Source organism: Cydia fagiglandana, chromosome 16 (genome assembly GCF_963556715.1).
Source record: "Cydia fagiglandana chromosome 16, ilCydFagi1.1, whole genome shotgun sequence".
Lineage (NCBI taxonomy): Eukaryota > Metazoa > Arthropoda > Insecta > Lepidoptera > Tortricidae > Cydia > Cydia fagiglandana.
In genome coordinates, this window is record NC_085947.1 from 7,249,372 (window position 1) to 7,276,166 (window position 26,795).

The 26,795-nt window shown below is 39.1% G+C and overlaps 2 protein-coding genes and 1 long non-coding RNA gene across 3 annotated transcripts in view; 2 read left to right on the forward strand and 1 right to left on the reverse strand.

Moving 5' to 3' along the window:
* Positions 1 to 15,630, forward strand: part of LOC134671878 (ubiquitin-conjugating enzyme E2 R2) — a 48,477-nt gene extending 32,847 nt beyond the window's left edge. Inside the window, exons 3-5 of the mRNA XM_063529737.1 lie at positions 3,269 to 3,501; positions 8,538 to 8,652; positions 12,481 to 15,630. Of these exons, the coding sequence (XP_063385807.1) occupies positions 3,269 to 3,501; positions 8,538 to 8,652; positions 12,481 to 12,594 (462 nt within the window). The 3' untranslated portion in view covers positions 12,595 to 15,630. The remainder of the gene's footprint in view (positions 1 to 3,268; positions 3,502 to 8,537; positions 8,653 to 12,480) is intronic.
* A 129-nt stretch (positions 15,631 to 15,759) lies between these two features.
* The window catches only part of LOC134671882 (uncharacterized), a 274,843-nt gene continuing 263,807 nt past the window's right edge, over positions 15,760 to 26,795 (reverse strand). Inside the window, exons 2-3 of the long non-coding RNA XR_010099281.1 lie at positions 16,469 to 16,514; positions 15,760 to 16,328 (exon numbers count right to left, since the gene is read on the reverse strand). This is a non-coding gene — a long non-coding RNA (uncharacterized LOC134671882). The remainder of the gene's footprint in view (positions 16,329 to 16,468; positions 16,515 to 26,795) is intronic.
* On the forward strand, positions 18,811 to 26,648 carry LOC134671844 (maspardin-like). The gene is made up of 5 exons (XM_063529696.1): positions 18,811 to 19,016; positions 19,099 to 19,339; positions 19,875 to 20,104; positions 22,660 to 22,908; positions 24,224 to 26,648. The coding sequence occupies exons 1-5, from the start codon at positions 18,918 to 18,920 to the stop codon at positions 24,359 to 24,361; spliced, it is 957 nt and encodes a 318-aa protein (XP_063385766.1). The 5' UTR covers positions 18,811 to 18,917; the 3' UTR covers positions 24,362 to 26,648.

Here is a 26,795-nt window from a genome sequence, read left to right on the forward strand (position 1 = left end):
AAATTGCGGGGATATTTCTCTTTTACTCCAATGAAGGCGTAGTTAGAGTGACAGAGAAAAATCCCCGCAATTTGCGAACTTCGATTTTCGCGGTTATAGCCCTGTATTGAGGGACCGAACGCTCCCGGCCGGACACACGTCCACACCCAGCGACAATATCTGTTTCCCACTACCTACGTTACACGCATAAAAAAAAAACGTTGCTTATCATCATACATACCAAGTACGAAATGAGTCAAATGACCTCATGTCAATGCGCAAAACTTTACCATTGATAAGTTTTGTGTGTTGCTGTCATGTTAGTAGATATTTTATGTACAGTTATATTAATGTTCTTCAAATTGACTCAATCTAAAATGATGACTTTCATATTAGCATCTTCGGGCTATTTAGTATATCTATTAAAAAGATTCACACATAAATGGTCACACGCAGCATCTAGACTTGACACAACTTTTCAGCTCGGACTATTTATGATGAGATGCCTTTTATAACGACTTGCATTCTAGGCATTCTTACACTCATGACACTAACCCGCATTTAGACTAATTGCTGGAATTGCTGGTCCAATTAAGAGTGCAAAATGATAACGATATTTTTCCTAGCTGGCCAAGGGCGTCACCGGAGGTTAACCGCGCCTAGTTCCGGCATATCCTTTGTAAGACGCGGAACTTGTCGGGTCGTGGCTAGGAGACGGATAGTTCTGTGCTGACGACCTGCTCATTTCCTAGCTGACGGCTTTGCGCTCATCTGTTTCACTGTTTGATATAAATAACCTGACTTTATTTGGTCACTACCTATGCTGTGGGTGTTGCCACCTTAGCTTACCTTAATAAGAAGCGTTTAACATTAATTTTCATCCTTGACTAAATGTAGTCAACTGAGTGGTAACTGGAGGTACTCCTGGCCTCCAATGCAATACCCGCGACATTTGCAAGTTATAGGAAAATAATAATCCCCTTGACACCATAAAGTATGCAGCACTATGCACACTCCAGTGTTTTATACTAACTATGGTATGATTTGATGTTAGAAAATGCATATTAATTAATATAATTGATTTCAAATTGATCAAAGGGACGTTATAAACGTGGCCATAACTATAAATAGGAATTAATACACTGAAACTATACATAATGTAAACATGAAGCCCTAGTTTCTCGGGCAAGTGTTCGCACGTAAGCTGTTATGACGATTTTAGGTAATCAGTAAGTCGGTAACAATGGATTTATATAACACCTGGTTACGCACTAAAAACGGAAGGCACCTTGGAAAGAAGCGTTAAATCAGAACAAATCGAGGCTTAATCGAAAGCTGAAATTTCTAATATGGCGATGGAACCGATGAGTCAGCAAAGCGGATCAATTTGGCTGGAATTGTTCGTGAGGCAGACAACGAAATTCGAAAATCGTCTGTCTGCGGCCCGGTCTCTCGAATAATGCAAGAGCGATAGAGACGGAGATAGACGTTCTTCGAATTCCGATGTTCGCGGTAGCTGTAAGGGTAGAGTTTCACAGCGATGTTCACGGCATCGGCGAAGTCGTACATAACTGTGACATCAAGATCCATAATTAATATGCGTAATCTGAGCCCATTGTCCTTATTTTATTCAAGAGCTTTATGATTATAGAAAACCCTTAACATTTCTTTAAAAACAAGAAAATCTATGGGTTTTCGTTATTAGTAAAGTTTTTCGCTCCCCTTGCTGTTTTGCTACACTTTTGTCCCCTAACAAAAACCCTGCTCTTGCCGTATTAAAAAACAGCATCGCAACATATCTATTATGTTAAAATTGTCGACGCAAGAATTGAAATCTCTGCCCTAATCGTTAGAGTCGCCGCGCTCGGTCAGCGCTTGGAAAACTCCCCTGGTGGTTTGGCAATATGTTATTTACTTCCACAATCTGCTTGCACAATTTCCACAAAGTGTCGCCATTTCAACGATATACGTAGCCACAAAGGGACGCTTACACGCCGACATTGCTGACGTACATTAAGAATGTTTGCAGCATTAGTTTTTATTAATAAACATTATAATATTCTTAAACACAATTAATTCAGTTTGATTAGCAAGAGTTATTCAGATATTCGAATAACACAAATAATGTGCTCTGTTGTAACGTGAAATGAATGTTAAAATATTGTCAGATGGTACGCATAAAATGACGCACCAGAGACGTGACGACGCGTCTTTTAATTTCCCACCATTATATTTGCTATCGCTGGCCTTTAAATTGTATTAATAATCTAAATAAAATCTAGTTTCTTCTCATTTATTTTTGTTCTTTTAATAATCTCTATTTTACTCAATAACTGTCACAATAATCGACAGCATCTCTTCGTTCCGCCTTTCCCCAGAGCATCCTTTTGTCCCGCACTATTCAAAAGTCCTGACCCGCACCGCCCAGCCCATCTTTCAGCTCCACTTTGCGAACTAGGTCGCTCAAACAGCCACGTATTTAGCTCCACAAAACGCAAGAATAACTTGTGAGTGCGCAACTCTGACCTGCTGTCGAAACTAATTCATGCGATACTGGTGATCTGCTTACATTACCCTATCGTCATCACACAATACCTAAACTTATATGTAAAGTAAACCTACGTCGTCTGTTTCATATTGACCTAGCTACGAGGCTACACTGATATTATTTATCATCGCAATGTTATGCATGTTAATTTATATCTTGCGGAAACTGCATGTGTAATATTTGTTACACAAGCACGTTACATTATGATTTAACCTCATTTTAATTCTAAACAAAGCTAAGGCGACCTTGTCGGTCATTCCAGTGATCCCACAGGCAAAATTAGTAAAATATTTGCAGTGTCCGCTGTCATTGAAAGGAGGCCGTGCTCGGCAGAGTGGAACAATTAAACTGTACCTGTGACTTAATCCACATTGTATGTATGCCTTCGAGGAACAGATGTAATAAAATCTACAATGAGCGTGAGGAGTTTAAAACTCACCACTTGAACGCCGCCGTCCCTAAAACTTTTAATACACGTGGAAGTTTCTTTTCAATTCCATTTGCCTAAATATCCTTCCGGTTGTATTTCAAATTGCTTGCATTGCGTTTATAAAATACGCACTCGTGAATCGTCATCGTCATCTAAGCTATATTTTATGTTTTAGTCAGAAGACTAATAGTGATTGCTCGGTCTTTTCAAAAATCTGCCATCTCAATTACCACCTTCACTTTTTAGCCAAGATAAGATGGTATTATGACCTCTGTAACTACACTTCCTAACCAGCAATACTCTCTTTCCAGAACGGAGATCTCTGCATATCAATCCTGCACCCACCCGTGGACGACCCGCAGTCGGGCGAGTTGCCGTGCGAGCGCTGGAACCCCACGCAGTCGGTCCGCACGGTGCTGCTCTCCGTGATCTCGCTCCTCAACGAGCCCAACACCTTCAGTCCGGCCAACGTGGACGCGAGCGTCATGTACAGGCGCTGGCGTGACTCCAAGGGCAAGGATAAGGAATATGAGAATATTATAAGGTGAGGAACCCGTCCTAAAACTTAGCGTTGATAGTTTCTACACGTAGTCGGTCCGCACGGTGCTGCTCTCCGTGATCTCGCTCCTCAACGAGCCCAACACCTTCAGCCCGGCCAACGTGGACGCGAGCGTCATTTACAGGCGCTGGCGTGACTTCAAGGGCAAGGATAAGGAATATGAGAATATTATAGGGTGAGGAACCCGTCCTAAAACTTAGCGTTCATAGTTTCTCCACACAGTCGGTTCGCACGGTGCTGCTCTCCGTGATCTCGCTCCTCAACGAGCCCAACACCTTCAGCCCGGCCAACGTGGACGCGAGCGTCATGTACAGGCGCTGGCGTGACTCCAAGGGCAAGGATAAGGAATATGAGAATATTATAAGGTGAGGAACCCGTCCTAAAACTTAGCGTTGATAGTTTCTCCACGTAGTCGGTCCGCACGGTGCTGCTCTCCGTGATCTCGCTCCTCAACGAGCCCAACACCTTCAGTCCGGCCAACGTGGACGCGAGCGTCATGTACAGGCGCTGGTGTGACTCCAAGGGCAAGGATAAGGAATATAAGAATATTATAAGGTGAGGAACCCGTCCTAAAACTTAGCGTTGATAGTTTCTCCACGTAGTCGGTCCGCACGGTGCTGCTCTCCGTGATCTCGCTCCTCAACGAGCCCAACACCTTCAGTCCGGCCAACGTGGACGCGAGCGTCATGTACAGGCGCTGGCGTGACTCCAAGGGCAAGGATAAGGAATATGAGAATATTATAAGGTGAGGAACCCGTCCTAAAACTTAGCGTTGATAGTTTCTCCACGCAGTCGGTCCGCACGGTGCTGCTCTCCGTGATCTCGCTCCTCAACGAGCCCAACACCTTCAGTCCGGCCAACGTGGACGCGAGCGTCATGTACAGACGCTGGCGTGACTCCAAGGGCAAGGATAAGGAATGCGAAAATATTATAAGGTCAGCAACCCAACCTACAACTTAGAATTTTTATTAGTTTCCCCACACTGTCAGTCCGCACGATCCTCAACGAGCCCAACACCTACATAGCTCCGCCAATTAAAATTAAGTATACAAGAACATTATAAGATGAGCTTCCTATAACTTAACTTTCATGCACGGACTGACTGTGAACAGTCCACACTGCCCTTTTATGTCCGTGATCTTGCTGACCAACAAACCCAAGCCTACAACTAATTTTGACGCAAATTCACGTTTATCCCGATTGTGATAAATCTTTATTCTATACCCATTACTAGTGCTACATATTTCGCTAATAATAATGGATAATTCTTAATTAACCGTTATCAGACAGCTTACATCAACAGCTAGCATAGTTCTGAAAACAACCAATAGCCGTTACATACAATAATTGTTATAGGAAAACGCGAAGCCAGTTCGTCGTTACGTAATTAGTAGGAAACTTATAATATCTACCAACAGACGACATCGATACATCGTTCCATACAAACTAGGTCACAATTATCAGCGGGGGATCTCTGGTTGACGAGCTGTAATGACGATAGTGCTCTTTTGAAATGGTTTATTAGTACTATTTGTATACTATTATAGTGTACGGTAATCAGGATTGTAACAGAGCTGACGAGCTGGCAACAGTTGCTTTAGAAATATGCAAGTTCGAGAAAATCTGCTTCAATTTTCTTTGAGAGATAAGGATGAGATTTTTATGCTGCAGGCTAGGTTCTTTTGCAGATTATATAGAGAAGCGGACTGGTTAGTCTAGTCTCTTTGGAAGTTTATTCGAATTGTATTATATAGCCGGTCAAACAAGTTTGTCAGTACACAAAGGCGCGAAATTCAAATTTTCTATGGAAAGATAACCCTTCACGCCTACATTTTTTTAATTTGCTGCTCTTTTCTACTGACGGAAACTGCTTGACAGAGTATATTTTTATTACTAGACAAATGCTGCGTTCACGTCCCACGCGTCCACGGAGGTGTGGACTATGTAGAATTATAACTATGTAGACTTGTAGAGGAAGGAAGTTTCGCACTTCACATACTACGCCATTCTCATTTTTCTTGCTGATATATGGATTTTTATTAATTTAATTCATATAATAATCAAATAATTGAACAATTTCGTCCCTGTACCTGCTAGTGCACTAGTGCACTCATCTCACGTCCAACGAATTTCACATACAGCTTCACACGCTTGAGGGTGCTAGTTATCATATGTTGTGGTGCCTTTAAAAAGTCATTACTTTTCGTCATTGTGTTGGGAATTTTGGTTTGTTTATTTCGAGCGCGATGTGATGTGATGTCAAATAAAATATGACAAACAGGATACAAAACTCATTATCAAGTCAACCACGCAAGAACCACAGGTAACACACCTGGTCTCGATCACAGAATAACTATGCCGCGATTAGCGCTTCTAAGCGCCACTTGCTCCATCCTACTAACCTCAGATTAACCGGTTAAACCGTTAACCCAGTGTCAAATTGTACTGGTAACCATGGTAACTCCAGGTTTAACCGGTTAACCCTGGTTTAGTGAATGGTGCAAGTGGCCCTAAGTTATTTAAAATGGCATTTCCGTTTTTCAGTATTACATTTGAACTCGTCATGAATCAACTTACCATTAAGGCGCGGTGTGTAGTAAAATGCGCTTTTTTGTAACCATATTTACAGACTTTTACAAGGATTTTAAGCATGATTTTCTAGTATGTATAACTTTAGTCCTTGAACTACGTTATTGCTTGTCAGGAACACAACGGCTCATTATTTTCTCGATAGAATCTTAAGTTGAAAACATGCTTAAAGCTGTCTTTTGATCCATATTTTAGAAGTACTACGACGAAAATGGATATGAAACTTACCTCATTCGATAGCTTTTAAGTAAATCTTCGTTATTACTGGTCCTTTTATCGATACGTTAATCTTTTCATTCATAATTTTATGAATTCAACTTTTGCCTACTAAATTACACCCTACGCGGCAATACCTTGCGCCCATTCCCCGCGCCAGTACGCCCGTGGCCACTGCCAGCGTCGGACCTATGCTAGTTTACTGGACGTTTCATAAAATGGGTAACCACTGTATAAATATGCAAATATGTTATACACACAATGTTTTTCAACATACTTACGAAGAAAAGCAAAATAATTCTTAATTATTGTGACATTTCAGACATTCGCCCGTCATATTGTCAATTTATAACAAGTTGGGAAGCAAAGGCACACACCCATCTAACCAATCCGGAATTCAGTCACGATTGATAAATTGTGTAAACATATTTTATTAAAGGCTATTAAATTAATCAAATTGAATCATTTTTAAACATATGTGTACGGGATTCAAATACCTATGTGGGAGTGTTTAGTGTATGGTGGTAACCATTTCACCGCTTTTAGTTTCCGAGTTACCTACATGCGTTTTAAGGGAAGTGGTCGAAAAATGCCTAAAATGGTTTCGTGTTTAATATTACGTAAGGTAGAAGTACTAGTGCTCGACGCTGCACTAGTTTTTGACAAGGTATAGTGTGTAGCTTTCAAATAGAGCTCGATAGCTAATCCTAGTGTCTATTGTTAAGTAAAACCGCTCGTGCCACGTGCCACAACCACCTGCATAAAAAATACGTACTTCGGTTACTGAGTGCCGGCGAGTCGAACGCTACAGAACCAGTTTAAAATGTGTCATCGAGATGCGTAACAAAGGCGCGTTATCGGAGAGCGCACCTACACTGGTTTTTTGAGCGTTGGCCTAGCCCGCGCTCAGGTGCCAAATAATTTAATTAAGACCCTTTTTTGCAGGTAAGTAGCACGTGCGGTTTTACTTAGGGGCTATTCATAAATTACGTCATTTCAAATTGGGAGGGGGGGGGGTCTGGACATCGGATGACGGTAGCATGAAGTAGGAGGAAATGGGGTCATTTGGAGCATGATTTTTGGATGATTATAAGGGGGGGGGGGATTAAAATCGATGACGTAATTTATGGACAGCCCCTTAACAATAGACAATAGGATTAGCCGTTGAGCTCTATTTGAAAGCTACACACTATAATTTATGTCAAAGTAATATAGGTTAAATTTGAACGGCGACGATCTTTCTGTAGTCAAATTTAGTTCTTGTCACTTTGACATAAAGTGCCCGTGTCGAATACTAGTGCAGCGTTGAGCACTAGTACTTCTACCTTATTTCCGCCAAGTCCGTACCGTGCGATATGGGAAATTTATTCCAAAAAATACTGTTTTTATATACCACACTGGTGGCAAGCAAGCATACGACCCACATTCACCATAGGCTATGGACGCCTGCAGCTACGGGGATGTGACACATCATGCCAAATGTGGATTGATTTTATATAAAATAAAAGTCCTAATATATAAAATAAGCTTTCATATGTAATAGTTACTGATTTTTAAAAAGCGCTTTTCAATTAAAAGACATGTCAAGATCGGTTACCTTCTTTCAAGTACTTTCTAATGCTAAAATAAACGAACTACAGTATTCTTCCTTATTTTCAAACCTACTTGCCCGAAATTGACTTCTAGAATTAGACCAAGTCTGCGACGATTTTGATTGCACACGCAGTGCAAGTGTTAATCATAATTTCATAAAGGTTTGTCGTTCAAAATAACACTTGCACTGCGTGTGCAATCAAAATCCTTGCAGAATTTTCTTGGTCTAACTCTATTATATTTTTAAGGTAAGTAAGTACCAATTTCTGTCTCATAATAATTGGGTATAATTTGATTAGGTTCTTAGTTTGTCGGGGTATACTCTCATATTGTATATAATTTCATTAAATACTCATTAAAATACGAATTTGTTAATAAACCTTATTCGATATTAATTGCCGGAAAAAATCCCGGAACTGACAAATCAGAATATTCAGAATACCGATGGCGCCAGAATAAGGATGTAGACGTGCTGCGCGGGAATGGTGCGGCGGGGCGCGCGGGGCGCCCGCCCGCCTGTTCTACCACTCGTCTGCTTCACCCCCTCGGAAACGTAAAACTCAACTATAAGAGCGCCTTAATATATGCAAACAAACGTTTATATGTTGTAATTATTTTTACAGGAAACAAGCGCAAGTCGCGCGCATAGACGCTGAAAGAGAAGGCATCGTCGTGCCTCTCACTCTAGAAGACTACTGCATCAAAACGCAAGTCAAGTCCACCACGCAAGAACCACAGGTAATAAACCTAGCCTCGATTAGCGCTTCTAATGACCACTTGCACCATTTAACTAACTCGGGGTTAACCGGTTAAAACTGGAGTTACCATGGTTACCAGTATAATTTGACACTAAGTTAACGGTTTAATCGCTTAATCCCGGGTAAGTGGGATAGTGCAAGCGGGCCTAAGTTATTTAAAATGGCATTTCCGTTTTTAGGGTTCCGTACCTCAAAAGGAAAAAACGAAACCCTTATAGGATCACTCGTGCGACTGTCTGTCTGTCCGTCTGTCACAGCCTATTTTCTCGGAAACTACTGGACTAATAAAGTTGAAATTTGGTACACATATGTAAATTAGTGACCCAAAGATGGACATATTTTTTTTATAATTTTAAAATACATAGGTTCGAAGTTATTTAAGAAAATAACCGGAAAATGACCATTCCCCCCTTTATCTCCGAAACAACAACAACAATTTTGAAAAAAATACACAAAGTAGTTCTTTACCTATATATGACAGGAAAACCCATTAGAAATGTGCAGTCAAGCGTGAATCGGACTTATGTACGAGTCTGACTCGCACTTGGTTTTTTCAGTATTATCGGTATCATTCAACATACCTACATATGTAGATACTATTTCTTACCACAAATATGCACATATTCACTGACCATAGCGACCACGATAAGTAGTAAATATTGCCTACCATGCCTAGTTAAACAAAAAAATTCTATTTATTTCTACCAAACAGCTATCTTATTCCGAGTGAAGAAAAGGCGACAATCCGTTTGCTAGAGACTCAATGTTTTTCGATCTATGTAGGCAATGTTTGGCTTTGTGGGAATGTTGAGGCAGTTTTAGTACTCACTATAAGTAATATAATTAAACTAGCGACCCGCCCCGGCTTCGCACGGGTTACGCAAAACCTTAACAAATTATATACGTAAACCTTCGTAATAATCACTCTATTGATATGTGTAAACCGCATGAAAATCCGTTTAGTAGTTATTGACTTTATCGCGAACATACGTACACACAGACAGACGCCGCGGGGATTTTTAGGGTTCCGTACCCAAAGGGTAAAACGGGACCCTATTACTAAGACTCTGCTGTCCGTCCGTCCGTCCGTGACACGAACCGTGATAGTAGTAATAGACAGTTGAAATTTTCCCAGATGATATATTTCTGTTGCCGCTATAACAACAAATACTAAAAACAGAGTAAAATAAAGATTTAAATGGGGCTCCCATACAATAAACGTGATTTTTGACCAAAGTTAAGCAACGTCGGGAGTGGTCAGTACTTGGATAGGTGACCGTTTTTTTCTTTTTGCTTTTTTTTTGTTTTTTTTTTTTGCATTATGGTACGGAACCCTTTGTGCGCGAGTCCGACTCGCACTTGCCCGGTTTTTTTGCATTATGGTACGGAACCCTTCGTGCGCGACTCCGACTCGCACTTGCCCGGTTTTATAAAATGTAGTTATAAACACAATACTTATGGCAGTTCTGTTAATACGGGTACGGAACAGAAGATGAACTTGGAGCCACTATAAAAGGAAAGATACACGAGCAAGGCCAGACGGCCGGATTGGCAACGGATATCGATTGCTGACGCGTTGTCACCGCCGCTTTACATCATCACGACACGATGCGGAATGCACTTTAATATTACTAAATTAAATATTTATGGTTACCGAGTTCCTTTTATACCCAGCCAGGCGTGTCTCACTCCGCGATTTCGTCGCTTTGCTACAGGTAGCTAAAAGTACATCCGCTCGACCCCAATTTTGGGGTTTGCCATAAGCCTCGCGTGGCGCTGTCGCCACCTAGCGGCCATATCTGTCCTGATCGTAACAGACGCGTTTTGTTAGAGAGTGAGTCTTCTGTACCTAGTACTATTATTTATTCTGTGACCAAGCCCCCGTTACACCAATCTGACAATTGTCACCAGACAATTTTTTTTTACAATGATAATTTGTTGTACATTGCTGGGTCCAACAAGTAAAAATGACGTATTGACGCTACGTAAGGTCTTTATGTCAAAGTGACAAGGATTAAATTTGAATATAGAAAAAATTTCGTCGTTCAAATTTAACCTATATTACTTTGACATAAAGTGCTCATGTCGAATACTACTAGTGCAGCGTCAAGCACTAGATACTTCTACCTTACTTATTGAACAGGAATTGTACAGAAAATGGTCATTGTCAGGTGTCAATTGTCATCGCGTTGAAATAGGCGCCAGAACAAGCTGCACTTGATACAGTTTTTATTTTCGTACTTAAATATATTTTTCACCGATTTCGCTAAGAAATTGTATAAAAATATCTCGCACTTTGCAACACAGCTGTTGAAGTGTACTAAGGGTTATGGGTTGATTCATAAGAGCTGGAGGGAGATATGTACTGTATGGTAAAAAATTCATTTAAAATCCTCTTAAAATGCACATAGCTGACCATTGATATTGGTAGACTTCACTTCGTAGCATTTTTGTCTATGAGTGGTCAATTGACAATATAATTTTGTCGGGTGACAAGCAAAAGTCACTAAGTACTATCAAAAAATTAAAGTAACAATGCACTTTATTACACTTGTTACACGGTTTATTGTCCAATAATTTCAATGGTGTTAGTTAGTGACTTTTGCTTGTCACCCGACGATTTATTTATACATAGTAGTGTGACTACTGAAAAACACAAATCAAAATATTTAATAATAATTTGATTTGTTCCCTAGTAAAATATTGTGCTACTATATTCTTCCATTTTTCTCCATATGGTATTGTCACGCTCGCGCACGGTCATAAAAATATATCACTAATTATAGTAGGTATTATAAATAAAAAATAGTAGGTATATGTTGACGAGCATTACTGTACCGACTGTTCGTGATATGCTGACTTTATGAAAACACTTTTTTACGTCATTCACTCTGATCTGGAATACTTACACGTAAAAAAACTGTTCAATTTTAAAATATGCCCACTTGGCTAGACGGTGTTTGTGAGATTAGATTTGACTTTTTGATTTTTGCCAATAACGTCACCTTACATCCTTTATGACGTCATAAGACTCATAAGATATAAACTCAATGAAACTTACACCTGCTATATAAATATATAATTTAAGAAGTGTTTTTACAATCAGAGAGGCTACCGCAAGCCAGGGATGTTGCGAATATTCGCATCCGCAACCGCGGAACTTCCGCATTATTTTCAACATTCGCATCTGCATCCGCATAAAATCGATGCGGATGTCGAACTTTTCGTTTTTTTTTAATAAAAATTACTGAAAATGTAATATTCTTCTTTTTTTAAGTAATTATACTTTACTAAAGTGTTATGCTCGATTAAAAGGTATTACATCGTTGATTTTTACTAGATGTAAGCATAAAAATGCAGGTTCTAAAACCGATTTCACAAAGTGTTACTAATGATATGTATCTAAAAATGCATACCCACTATAAGAATGAATTCCATTCATAAAATTGGCATACACTTGTGCAGCTATACCAGTTTGTTGGTTTTTTTGGATAGGTACAGGCACAAAAATAAAATTATAAATTATACTTACATATCGACAACTATTAAATGGCTATCTTTTATATCCCAATCAGTCATTCGTCTCAGAGCAAAACTAATCCTAACCTATATTAACTCACATTTATAGACGGGTCTAACGCGAAATTTATTAAATTACCTTAAATGTCTATAAATATATAAATAAATGTCTACAAATCTACCCTCTCTCTCTGTCTATCTTGTCTTTACGTCAAATGTGAGTTAATATGTGTTCAACATGCGAAAGTTTTAAATATTATAATTCTAACCTATGCTTTTCCCATTCCAGCTGGACATGACTGATTTCTACGACGACGACTACGATCTCGACACGTCGGACGAGGAGATCGAGGCCGGCGAGCCCGGCGAGGACGCCGACGACAGCGGCAACGGCGAGTCGTGAGGCCCGCTCTCGCGAGGCCTACACACCACTAGGCAAATATAACCTCACAAGCCCCGCTGCAAAAAACTTCACACAAAGAATAAAGTGCATCTCTATAGATATTTAAATTTATTGCATGGGGGCTTAGGGGGTTAAACCACTGACTTTATTATATGTGACTAATATCAACCATAACTCGGGCATATAAAGTCTATATTTGTGCAATGGCGAGTCATGAAGCATGCTGTATCGAGGCCTACACTCCTCTAGGCAAATATAGGTAACCTCAGAAGCCCCGCTGCAAAAAATATTTATACTTAAATTGGTTGTTACATTTTCTGCATGGGGGCTTAGGAGAAAAGAACCACTGACTATACAATTGTGACTATAGAATGCAATCTGTACCTGAGGCACACAAAGTCTATATGTACTTGTGCAACGGCGAGTCGTGAGGCCGTCGAGGCCTACACTCCACTAGGCAAATATAACTTCAGGAGCCCCGCTGCAAAAACATTTCTATTGTTAGAAAGAATAAAGTGCATCTCAATTGATATTGACATTTTTTGTATCGGGCCTTTGAGGAATAAAAACAACTGACTAATTATAAATTATATGTGACAATGTCAACCGTAACTCGGGAACATAAAGTCTATATTCGTATGTAACAATGACAGCTGTAACGAGCTTGAAGTGTTGTGACAAGTTTTACCCAACATATAACTGTCTCTTTCACTACTATAGTCGCAAATGCAAGTGTAAGCAAGAAGTTTTACGACCCCCGCCGTCAGTCTGGCTTGCGGACTGTATAACCTAGAATGGATGTGAACAATAAACATGGCCGTCCTTGATCACGGTCGATTCCCTGTACAGTCGCCATCAGACGTATCGGAGCGGCCAGGGTGCTCCACGCCACGACAATAGAAGCCTCGAACTCATCCGTCATTTGTTTTTCAAAATGTTTGGCTGTAACTGGATTGCTAATCGTTTCCCAATAAAATGCTGCAAAATGTATAAATAACATTGAGTAGTGCCATTACGTTCAGCTGTCAAATTAATACCCACAAAAAGATGTTCCTGTCAGGACGTAAGGCCCACAGCATGGAAATTACGATCAAACTGCATAGGGAAAATATGTTTTGTGAGCAAAAACATATCTTACAATATAAATTTACAATCACGTTACTTTCAAAAACACAAGATCTGAACCAATTATATTGTAAGGTGTGTTTGAATTGCAATAAATCTTAAAACACCATTGGGTCATATTCAGAGCTCGGCGGGGGTGAGCTGTTTTCAGAGTTTGCACAACATGGACATGCCTTGTCATTCTATAGTATATGTGGTGTAATTTAATAACTAAAGAAATTATTTTATTTAGGCTGCCTTTCCGCTACGATCTTTACGTCGCCATTAAAACCAATGAATTTTATACTACTACAGATAAAATTATAAAAGAAACGGTTATCGGCCGTTTGTCTTATAATTTTATCTGTAGTACAAAAAAAGGAGATACTATTCAAAACTTGTCAAAAATCGATGAAAACCTCGGGTAGCCCCTTAAGTAGTTCTTTTATTTAAAACCCATCTGATCGAAAACGAAATAAGTCGATGTTGAATAAATTACCATTTCACCGCGTTATCAAACCAGATGTTCGCGTAAACTTAGATTTGTATTGTGAATTAATTATAGCAACGAGTACTATAATAGTTCTAATACTTATTGACATAACGGCTATTTTCGAATGATTTATTTCTTGTATACACGTGTCAATATTGCGATTCGTTTACGCAGTTTCGTTGTTGCGCACTATCTCTTGGTTCTAATATTTAAAGCAACGTCGTAGCAACATTTTACTTTTATACGTTTGTAACGCCATTGCACTGCATTCTCGATTGAACCTTGGATTTAAATTCAAATTTCAAGGCACTGTTTATAATTTCCTACATAAACTTTTTCTTAAGACGTTTTTTTATCTGTATTTTTTGTAGACACGCCCTTTTTAATTGGGTTCTTATTAACTTTCATTGTACTGCAAATTTGCGTGGGAAAATAATACCTACTTACAAACTTCCTTTTTATAACTATTTGTATACAAACGGGCTTGTCAATTACCTCCAATTATTAACGTCACTGATAGAACCGGCGCCGATGGCCAATTTGTTCAAGTTTTCCTCTTTCTTTGTCCATGTATATTCTTGGAAAACCTACAATTAACCCTTTTCCGTCACATCAAAACAATGTTCAAACCTTAGTTCGTTTTTTAGCATTAGAAAAAAGGTAAACAATCTTGATGTGTCTATTCTTCTGCTTTCATAAGTAATAGTTACTTATTATAAAGCGTTTTTCATTTAAAAGACATGTCAAGTTCGCTTACCTTCTTTCTAGTGCTAAAAAACGAACTATAGGTACTAAAATTTTATTGTTACAGTTTTAAATGGGAATATCTTGCCTGGACTTTCAAGTTACAATTGTTACAAATTAACGATTGCCTTGTTTCTTCTTGCCGATACATTAGGGACTAATAGCTACACTCTGAACTGACCTTTGATCGACTTTATGTATTAGTAATAAGGTATACGAATAAACCTCCACATGACCAATACATGTGCATGGAATTATAACATCCTAACATGATTTCTTGGCATCAGTCGCGCCGTTCATTTGGCATTTGCTTGCGGGAAAATGCATTTATTTTAACCTTTTCGACGCCATCTCAAACACAAAAGCAGGCGCCCGGCCGCCACGTTACCGAAGTGTCAAAACTGAAATTGAACTTTATGCATATGCACGTAGGTCTATGTTGGTCTGTGGTCTGTGACCGATTAATCAGTCTTTGGCGTTGAACCTGCGGTGCGGATATATCGCTCATTGGCGTCCAAAAGGTTAATAGTCGCTCTATGTCTAACAGGGATAGATTATACTTGTACTACACTAGTCGAAACATCAAGACTTTTAGTTTAATTAAACAGATTATACGTGAGAGCTTATAAGACATCGTTAATCACACCGTAAAACGGACATTTGTATTATTTTATCATTTGCAAGCAATAAATAAACGCATATTAATAAACTACATAAATGCATATCATTGACAAGCTAAATTCTGTACTTTCAGTGGTGAAAACACGCCATGGCAGTGGGGCGCATACGGCCGATCGATAATGTTATATCGGGACTTTTATTGAGAGTATTGTTCAGTCGACGTCGAAGATATGTTTACACTTTTGCACCTTATTCCATTGGAATAAGATGCAGAAGTGTAAACATATATTTGACGTCGACCTGTACCGCCTCTTATAATATAGGACTGGACTTTTGGATGTAGCTCTACATTTCCTTCAGTAAGGACAAGCTACTGCTAGACAGCTAGAGTCGGACCAAGGAAAGTCTGCAGCGGATTTGATAGCCCACGCAGTGTAAGTGTTATTTATACGTCACAATTTCATAGAAATATGACGTTTAAAATAACACGTGCACTGCGTGGGCTATCAAATCCGCTGCAGACTTTTCTTGGTCTGACTCCTTCCCAGCTACACTGCACTAACTTCTTATCTTTACAAAGAATGGCTAAGTGCAGTAGCCGCAAAATGATTTGAGAGAATTTGCCTGCTTAAAGCTTACTCCGCACTTTTTGTCCGACCCCTGGATATCTCTATGATCCTTTTGAGAATAGTTCATAAGTTTGTACATACTTGCAATGGGTTGAGACGTAACTTTAGATATAGACGACGTTTTTGTGTAGTGGTAGGGGTACCTACAGTCAGCAGCAGAAGTTGCTAAGCGGGCGAGGTGTTCAAAATGACCTTGACACGCTCTTATTCTCTTAACAATAAAGTCTTGTCAAGATCATTTTGAATACCTGGCCCGCTTAGCAACTTTTGCTACTGACTGTACAGTGAACTATTTTGAAAACTGTCGTAGGGCGGGTTAGCATGTCTGCCTTCAAAGAGTAGCAAAACTGATCGCATGGGTTTTTATCACACAAATATCATATTCTTAAAGTGTCATTCCATGGAACTTGCTAACTATGTAAACAAACCGCCATATTGAAATTGTCACTGAATGATTTCAATATGGCGGTTTGTTTACATACTTAGCAAGTTCCACGGAATGACACTTTAGTAATTGGTACCTACAGTCTGTACTGTACAAGTTTAGAAGAACCAAGCTCTACTGTGTGACCTGCTTTAACCTCTAGCCACCCATACGTCAAAGCTTGCCAAGCAAAATAAAATTTTATTTTGTCAACACAAAGTTCAAATTAGAATGGAACAGGAGACCTTTTTATAGGTCTCTGGGCGGCTAGAGGATATAGCACCTTGGCAGTCAGTTTTACTAGCTCCGCATTGTTGTAGCGATGCTTCAAACGAAATATATTTTGAGTTGTCCATACTTGCCTGAACCGGATAGACAATTTTACAATTTATGAAGTGAATGAATGGTGAATGGAAAGCTTATTTTTATGAAGTTTATGGCAATATGTTCCATGCTAGTGCAGCTCGGATAGACAACATGAAGTTTGGAGATTAAAAATATCGTTTGAGGGATGATATTTCGATATTTTCGATCTTTGAACTTCGCGGTATTGCATCTAACTAGCAGGCACGATTGTGTTAATATTCGTAGTAGTTGCTAAGCAGGCGGTAAGTTCAAAATGTTCTGAGCACAACCACAACTATATTGTCCAGCTAGTAAGAGCGTGTGCAGATCATTTGGACCGCCTCGCCCACTTAGCTTACTGTGAACATAAACGCAATCATGCTCAGAGTTTTTATTAACAACTGTTTGTCTATTCGACCATTATCTCGTAATATTAGTTAGCTTATTTAAGATTTATTGAATTATTAGCGAATTTTCAAATGTCACTATTTTTTATGTATTTTTGCTGTATTTTGTCATCACAATTTGCTCCAACAAGTTGTCTTTAATAAATTATATTGATTGAGCATCTCTTTTTGGCTTTTTAAGTATTGTTTAATATTTGTGTCGTACTAGAATAGGTTGATATGTGAAATGCACCATTTTTGTCTGACACTAATATAGTAAACTTGTACAGAGATTTATAATGAGTATGCTCAAAACATAATTTAAAAAATACCGTAAGTTTATTAGATTAACTGGCTACTGGTACGTTGTAACCAGTATAGTAAAATGCCTACCTGTATAATTTAATTATAACGAAATTATCTGTAATGTATATTGTAAGTAAAAATGAATCTTTATGGTTAGTGTGCACTAAGTTAAAGGACTCATTTATTTGAACGACTATTAAGATCTAGAAAACTGATAACAAAATTGCTGTTTGCTTACAACTTAGATTCTCAATCTTTGTCAAGTCTGTTTAAAATGTTTAAATTCTTAATGCTGTATGTCTTGGCTAACAAACCTCTGTTAATCCTGATGATTCGTCCAGAATTTGTAAACTTAAGTTATATTGTAAGTGGTTTGGCAAATCAATGTAGGTAAATTACACGATGAGAATGTTAATTAATTATTAATCATAGAATAACAATAAAGTAAAAGCGTTTGGATGCGAAACAGTTTTTTTTTTGTGAAATGAATTATCCTGCAAAAGACCGAACCCAAGGCACCCATGTCATCTGTCACACCAAATATTTGGTGTTTTGCAGCTAAGATTTGAAATATTTGTACAGTCAGCAAAATTAATAGTTTAAAGTGGGGTATTAAGTTAAGTTTTGCTGACGTACATAGCTGCTGCATAACACTAGAGAAACAGAACTTGTTTTAGTGGCTTCAATTAGAAAGTAGTGACTAAGCATATGCTCTTTGGCTGCAATGCCTAAACCTAGTCTAAACGTACTTAGTAGCCGCATACTGCTACGTGTAGTTCTAATGGAAAAGTAATAAAGGGAAGAGAAGAGTCGTGATAACCCTCCTTTTGCGTTGCCGTTTTGGTTGCCGTAGTCGGGTAAAAATGAATTGGGCCCCATACATTCCACGACTCTTCTCCTTCCACACAGACTCTACTATGACTTTATAAAGGAATCTAAACAGGCAAGTAATCATTTAACTACCATTTTTGTATGAAACGTTTTCTTTTTAGATGGTTAGGCACTAATATTAAATTTGTATAAACCGCATGTCGTACCGAGTTAGCCAACATTAGCAAATGAAATGTTAACTTTAGCTCGTACATTCTTATGTTTATCTTATCTGTGCTTGCTTATGTCAATGTCAACAACAAAGTTTTTCTTTTACTATACATTCCAATTTCCATTCTACTGTTAGTGACTACGGTGACTACTAATTAGATTCTAATTTGTTTTCTTTAAAGAATTAACTAACAGGATAATTTAATATTTATTTCCTCATAAACTATACAATGAGCTGTGTGAGCGACCTATCTCAATCAAACGAGTATCTGAGTTTTCGAAGTAGTATACCGTTAAGGAAAATCGTTGTTGACTCAGATAGTTCCAAGGTAACAAATAAATAACGTTTACCATGTTATTTCTTTTCTACGTTTATAATGTAAAAGTGTTAACCAATTGTTTACCATTCAGGCATGGCGGATATTCGATTCAGGTCCGAAGTCGGTCGCGTGTCCTCTGATATGTTTACCGCCCGTTTCTGGCACGGCCGATGTCTTCTACAAGCAAGTGATGGGCCTGGCTTCTAGAGGGGTTCGTGTCATATCCGCAGAGCCCCCGCCTTACTGGAATATGAAGGACTGGTGTGATGGATTTAAAAGACTGATTGACTACCTGGAGCTGGATAAGGTGCATATTTTTGGAGCTTCCTTAGGTAAGTTTACTGACGTAGTTCTAACGCTTAGCTTGTAGTAGACCAATAGGATTAATTGGCTTAAATTCATTTTGGAAATCAGGTTGTTACCAATTAAACAACTTGAATGCTAATAGCTAATTACAGTCAAAACAAATTAACTTTAATCTCTTAATTAATGTTAATAATAGGAAGCTGTTTAGTAATGGCATTGAATATTCCTCCTACTATTTTTTAACGGTAACTTGCGAAAATGAATAAAAATGTAATAACTCGTACATGATGGCTCACTCGTAGAAAGTGTTTTAGTTTGTGTCATTCTGCAATCTTACTTCATATAACACTAGATCGTGAAGATACATTGTACCATGTATTAATTCCGTAGATGGCGGGAAGAAGTTGATATAGGGAATTTTTTTTGGGAAATTTGAACTTTTTTTTTTTACTTTATTTAAAGTTCAAATTTCTTCCGTAGCATATCTCGAGTTATAAACTTCTTCCCGCCGTGTACGGATTTACACATCCTATTTATTCAGTCATTCAAATAATATTGCAGGTGGATTCCTAGCCCAAAAATTTGCAGAGCTCACTCTAAACTGCCCCAGAGTCGCATCGTTAATACTGTGCAACTCCTTCACCGACACCTCCGTGTTTGAGTTCAAGGACTCCTCGGCTCTCTTCTGGCTTCTCCCCTCCCTGGTGTTGAAGAGGATGCTGATGGGAAACTTCTCAGCAGAGAAGGCTGATAGAAGAATCATCGAGGCTATTGATTTTATGGTTGAGAGAGTAAGTATTAAATTTGAAAGTGGAAAAATTACTGCCATGGGTGAGACTTGAACTCACCTCATCCAGCCGTGAGTACAAATCACACTCAAGGCAGTAATTTTTCCAGTTTTAAATTTCTCCTACACTTAATAGCATTGTTCGCAGATGTTACTGCTTGTTAAAAATTAATTTAGAGTAAGTATACTTTTCTAATTTAAGAAACAGACAAGAGGTGAAAGCTAAAATGGAATTTTGATTCTATTTGCTGATTCTGACCCATTATTGTGGTGGGGGTGATTTCCCAGGGTTAAATCAATACTGTAAAGCCACTTAGTTTGATGACGTTCCATGGCTGCTTAAATATTGAACAGTTTCAAACCAGAATATTATTCTATTTTATAGCATTCTCATGAGTATATTCTTAAACTAGACTTGTGAAATGCCTTCATTAATATTCCGCTCAATAAGTATCTAAGGTCAATAGAAACAGTTGTACATATGTACTTGCATATATTTACATGCAATTAATAAATAAATTGAATGGGTAGGACAAGATAACATGCAAGTTACTACAACATATGATAATAACAACTTGTGGAATAGTATATTGCTCGTTATATTTTATTTATTTATTCGTATGAGTCGTTCCACAGTTTTATTTACAAATTAATATCTATACAGTGTGGAAAGATAAGTCGGGCCCTGGAGGGAAACATCCTGAAGCTGGCTCATTTTAGTTAAAGGAGACATTCCTTTATTTTAAAAAAGGAACAAAACTGCATTCAAAGACTTTCTAAAATTCGCTTGCCTCGCCCGGGACTTGAACCAACTAAAAATTTCAAAAAATAAACACTCGCAATTTTATTCTAATAGTCGATACAGTTAATGTTAATGATAACATTTCTTGAAGAAACATTAGGTCTTACACTCGTCTGTCGTACAAAATATCCATAAAATCGAATATTTAGATACTCAAGATTTTTTTAGACAAAGCCAATTTGAAGAAACAATGAAAAATCTTTGGATGCAGTTTTGTTTCTTTTTAAAAATAAAGGAATGTCTCCCTTAAGTAAAATGAGCCAGCTTAAGGATTTAAGGTAGTTTCCCTCCAGGGCCCGACTTATCTTTCCACCCTGTATAGTTACTAATAAGTGGGAATGGGCGGGTCATATAGCACGAAAGACCGATTCGTGGAGTAAACGACTACTCGAGTGGCGACCATGGGGGGAAGAGCGTTCTCAAAGTAGACCCAAGATGCGTTGGGACGACGACATCGAAAAGGACTGCGGGGAAGAAGTGGCTCCACGTTGCACAAGACCGTGACGAATGGCTTAAAATGAAGGAGGCCTACACCCGAAGGGTAGAAAAAGGCTAAAGAGAGATAGAGAGGAGTCTATATAATAAAATAAAAATAAAATAATAAATATTTTAGGACATTCTTACACAGATTGACTAAGTCCCACAGTAAGCTCAAGAAGGCTTGTGTTGTGGGTACTCAGACAACGATATATATAATATACAAATACATACTTAAATACATAGAAAACACCCATGACTCAGGAACAAATATCTGTATCATCATACAAATAAATGCCCTTACTGGGATTCGAACCCAGGACCATCGGCTTCGCAGGCAGGGTCACTACCCACTAGGCCAGACCGGTCGTCTATATATGTAGTAACATAACAGATTTATGCGACTGTGGACTTAAAGGAAAAATGACGGTTTATAAAAATGTCCACTCGAATAATGAATACATAGAATAGTGGCGTCGGAGAATAATAAGTATTTGCTTCATTGTTTAAAAATGTATTATATTAATGGTATGATAATGGGACGTAATCACCTTGTTATATTTAATCATAACTTGTTGTAATGTCAATATGAGGCCAAAGTTTATGTTTTTAGAGACAATTTGATAATATTTGATTTGTAAACAATATGCCTGATAAAGTGCATTTTGACTAACAATATTTCCAGACTAGCCCCCTTATTCATAAACGTTTACTAAAGTTGACAAGCCGGTAATAATCGTTTGTCCCTTTCCAATGTATTGGTATGATGGAAAGGGACAAACAATTATTATCGGCTTGTCAACTTTAGTAAACGTTTATGAATAAGGGGGTAACAATACAGGGTGTTTGCTACATCGTTTGCCAAATTAAAACGGCAGATAGGTTGAGTCATTTGCTATCTACTCATGCCTAGAAAAACAATATTGGCCATGGTTTTTTTTTACTACTATGCAAGTAAAAATTTGAAATTTACGAAAAACTGGCATATAAGTGAAAAAAAAAATACGCCAAAATAAAAATTTCTAGGCTTGAGAAGATAGCAAATGGTTGAGTCATTTCGTGACTACTTTGAAAAAAACTCGTATCTTGTTCTGTCAATAAAAATAAAAATGTGGTAACTATGTATGGTATGCATACAGAGTTACTGCGTTTTAACTTTGAGTAGCAGTGCGAGATACGAGATTTTTTCAAAGTAGTGACGATTTGCTATCTTCTCAGGCCTATCTGCCGTTTTAATTTGGCAAACGATGTACCAAACACCCTGTATAATCGTCTTCCAGCTAGAGTCCCTGACCCAATCGGAGCTAGCCTCGCGGTTAACCCTCAACTGCACACCGGGCTACATGCAGCCGCACCTCCTGCGCGAGCTGCCGGTGACCGTGATGGACGTCTGGGACGAGTGCGCGCTGAGCCCGCAGGTCAGGGAAGACCTGTACAAGTCGTACCCCCAAGCCAAGCTGGCGCACTTGAAGAGCGGCGGCAACTTCCCCTATTTAAGCAGGAGCGATGAAGTCAATTTGCATTTATTAGTAAGTTTACCTATATTAAACAAATAATATGTACATTTTCGGGTAAATATAACATTTATTGGTTAACCAACCATATACAAAACCACCTGGATCAGTCACTGAACGACCTGACTTTAGCCAGGGGTACGTAACTCCTGACTTCGGTCGAACTCGGCTCCGCTCGGCTCAGAATTGCTCCGAGAAATTATTAGGGTTGGCACCACTCGACTTCCTTCTGCGTGCACGACCACAGATAAGATAATCACTTGATTTTTGACAATCCTAAATAGCCGAAAGGGATAGTGCCATATATTAGAAAGGGACAGCATTATTCGACCCTGAACCGCTGTCAAACTTCGGTTTTGTAGGAAGTTTCCTTTCCGTACTACTGAGTACTATTAATTATTCTGTGCTTTAGCCTACATTACTTGATCATGTAATGTTTTCATGTACCCTCAACTGGCTTAAGAAGTCATTTGAGGGTAGATTTTGTCCCTTTTTAAACCTTTTCGCCGCCACGTCAATGAAGTAATAAAGTGTCATCAGCGCCATGTCAAAAATTGCTCGTATACAAACCTGACCAAAACTACGACTTGATATCAAGTCGTGGCGTGTGGGGCACGAAAAACCGTGTTGTGACTTCATATGAAGTTGTATTTGTAAGAAAGGGATAAAACCACAGAAGAAATAATAGTACTACCGTACAGAAAGGACACTTCCACCAAACCCGAAGTTTGACAGCGATTCAGGGTCGAATCATGCTATCCTTTCTAATATATAGCACTATCCCTTTCAGCTATTTAGGGTTGTCAAAATTCAATTGATTATCTTATCTGTAGTCGTGCACGCACAAGGAAGTCAAGTGGTGCCAACCCTAATAATTGCTCGGAGCAATACTGAGCCGAACGGAGCCGAGTTCGACCGAAGTCAGGAGGGTCTCCCCTGGTCTCCCCACTGACAGGCGTGGCTCACTCCGCGATTTCGTCGCTTTGCTACAGGTAGCTAAAAGTACATCCCTTCGACCCCAATTTTGGGGTTTGCCATAAGCCGCGCGTGGCGCTGTCGCCACCTAGGGGCCACATCCGTGCTGATCGTGACAGACGCGTTTTGTTAGAGAGTGAGTCTTCTGTACCACTATTATTCTGTGGTAACGTACAAATAGCCATGTCAGTCCATACAAATGTTTACAGAATTGTGCAAGTTTTTCGGCAGAGGGGTAAGCTCTTAATGGCCACTCCAGTTATCAAATGCTCTAAGTATGCAACGTTTGAAGCCTATCTGCTTGGCTTATAAGCCATTGGCTATCACACCATAACATTTCCACGTCCCGTTTCAGATCCACCTGCGACAGTTCGACAGCACGGAGCTGTCGGCGTCGTACCTCAGCCTGCACCGCCTGCCGGCGCCCGCGCAGCCCGACGAGGGCACCGTCAGCTACTTCAACCAACGTGATAAATTCGTCAAGATCTCTTGAACTACGGTGGCAATCTCACCATCACATCAAGATGTTGTTGTTTGTCTATAATAGGTAGAGATGCACCGGATATCCGGTTACTATCCGGTATCCGGCCTATCCGGCCATTTCTTTTACTATACGGCCGGATACCTGATAGTGAACTACTATTCGGCCGGATACCGGATAGTAACATTGCTTGATTTTGGAGTAAACAAATTGGATTTAAGAAACAGACAGTCAGACACGGTCATAATCGTACTTGTTTATCATTTTAAAACAATTTAATCATTCCACTGACTTGCACGCGCACTCATTTCGAACCTAGAAATGAGTCCGCGCGAACGTTTACTAGGAAACAGGCCAAACCTGAATGCGCACCTGAAAAACCGAAACGTAAGTATAGTTCCGCTATCCGATACCCGGCCGATGGTTTGGCCGAATATCCGGTATCCGGCCAAACAACTATCCGTTGCATCTCTAGTCGTTTGTCTATAATAGGGGTTATTACATCATCATATTAGCCCTTTATCGCCCACTGCTGAGCCACAGGGACACGCCATACATCGAAAATCATTTGCATTTATATGTGTGCGCGGCACGTCTGTACACGCGTCATTGTGTATGTGTGGGTGAGTCGCTTTACTGAGAGCACGCCTGAAGTCCGCCAGATTCATGTCGCGGCCAGTCGCGGGGCGAGGTAATGCGAGTCGGGGCGGGGCGGTGCATGGCCGTTCTGTATGAGAATACTATTACTTATTCTATGGCTTAGCCAGGCGTGGCTCACTCCGCGATTTCGTCGCTTTGCTACAGGTAGCTAAAAGCACATCCGTTCCACCCCAATTTTAGGAAAAGCCATAAGCCGCGCGTGGCGCTGTCGCCAACTAGCGGCCATATCTGTGCTGGTCGTAACAGACGCGTTTTGTTAGAGAGTGAGTCTTCTGTACCTAGTACTATTATTTATTCTGTGGCTTAGCATAAGCCTCTCTTCTAGTACGTACTCAAAGCCTGCGGCGCGCCAGCCCGTGTTATAGACAAAAGTGTTACAGTCAGTAGCAGAGTAGCTAAGAGATAAGCAGGCAGGTAGTTATTTCAAATGACCTGCGGCGGTAGTACGGTCGATTTTTTATCGCTTGTCACCATGCCTGTCACGTTCTAACTAGTATCACAGAATAAATAATAGTACTACCGTACAGAAAGGAAGCTTCCTACAAAACCGAAGTTTGACAGCGGTTCAGGGTCGAATCATGCTATCCCTTTCTAATACATGGCACTATCCCTTTCGGCTAATTAGGGTTGTCAAAATTCAAGTGATTATCTTATCTGTGGTCGTGCACGCAAAAGGAAGTCAAGTGGTGCCAACCCTAATAATTGCTCGGAGCAATGCTGAGCCGAGCGGAGCCGAGTTTGGCCGAAGTCAGGAGCTTCGCACCCCTGCTAGTATGTAAGTGCGAAAGTGACGGGCATAGTGACAGACGATAAAAATGGAACCATGCTGCGCCCGCTACACATACACTTTTTCCTCAACTATAAATCTGTGTTCAGCTCGTTTAAACACTTCGCCCGCTTAGCTACTACTGCTGTTGACTGTATGGTTGTTTGACAACAAACATTAACTTTAATTAATCTGTGTGCCTATAAACGCTAGGATTAAGTAAAATGCTTTATACAGAAATATTAAGTCATGTTATAATCTTATAATGTACATGGACGGTATAGGATACCGAATAGTTTAATAGGTATTTATTTTGGGAAGTTAAAATGAGAAATTGATTTAAAAAAACGTTATTAGGGATAAAAACTCACCGTTAAAGATAACATAGTAATTTTTGACAATAAATTAATACTTACATGTGAATATACACGTTTCTTGTAACCAACGATGTAATTATAATTATTTGACTAAGTAGTATAAGTAAGTACATACATAGAAAAATGCAAAATTTAAATGTGCCAAAAATAGCTTGCCAAACAAAAGTACATCCACGAAAGTAGGTAATTGAGAAACGAAATTAGGCTATAAATATTTTCGATATCTATCATATTAGTATATTATTCCACAGTAGGTTAGACTGCGATCAAAGTACTTATGTGTGCACTACTGATATGTTCTCAATATTTTATAAAAATGTGTGTTTACAGACGCAGCTAAAATTTTATCGACTACATTCTATTATGCTGTTTTACTTTTTAAAAGTTGTTGTCGAATTCAAATATGAATTGTATTTTTAAAAAGTTGTACTTTATAAGACTGCGATATCGGCTGAGTGAAAATTGTCGACTATACAAATATACATTTATACACCAATCGTCTTTTATTTTTGAGGTAGAAAAACAAGTTTCATCAAACGTCATGAGAAAACGTGACTAATCCCAATAAGGCCTAGTTTTCCCTTTGGGTTGGAAGGTCAGATGGCAGTCGCTTTCGTAAAAACTATAGGTTTTTTTTTAGCAT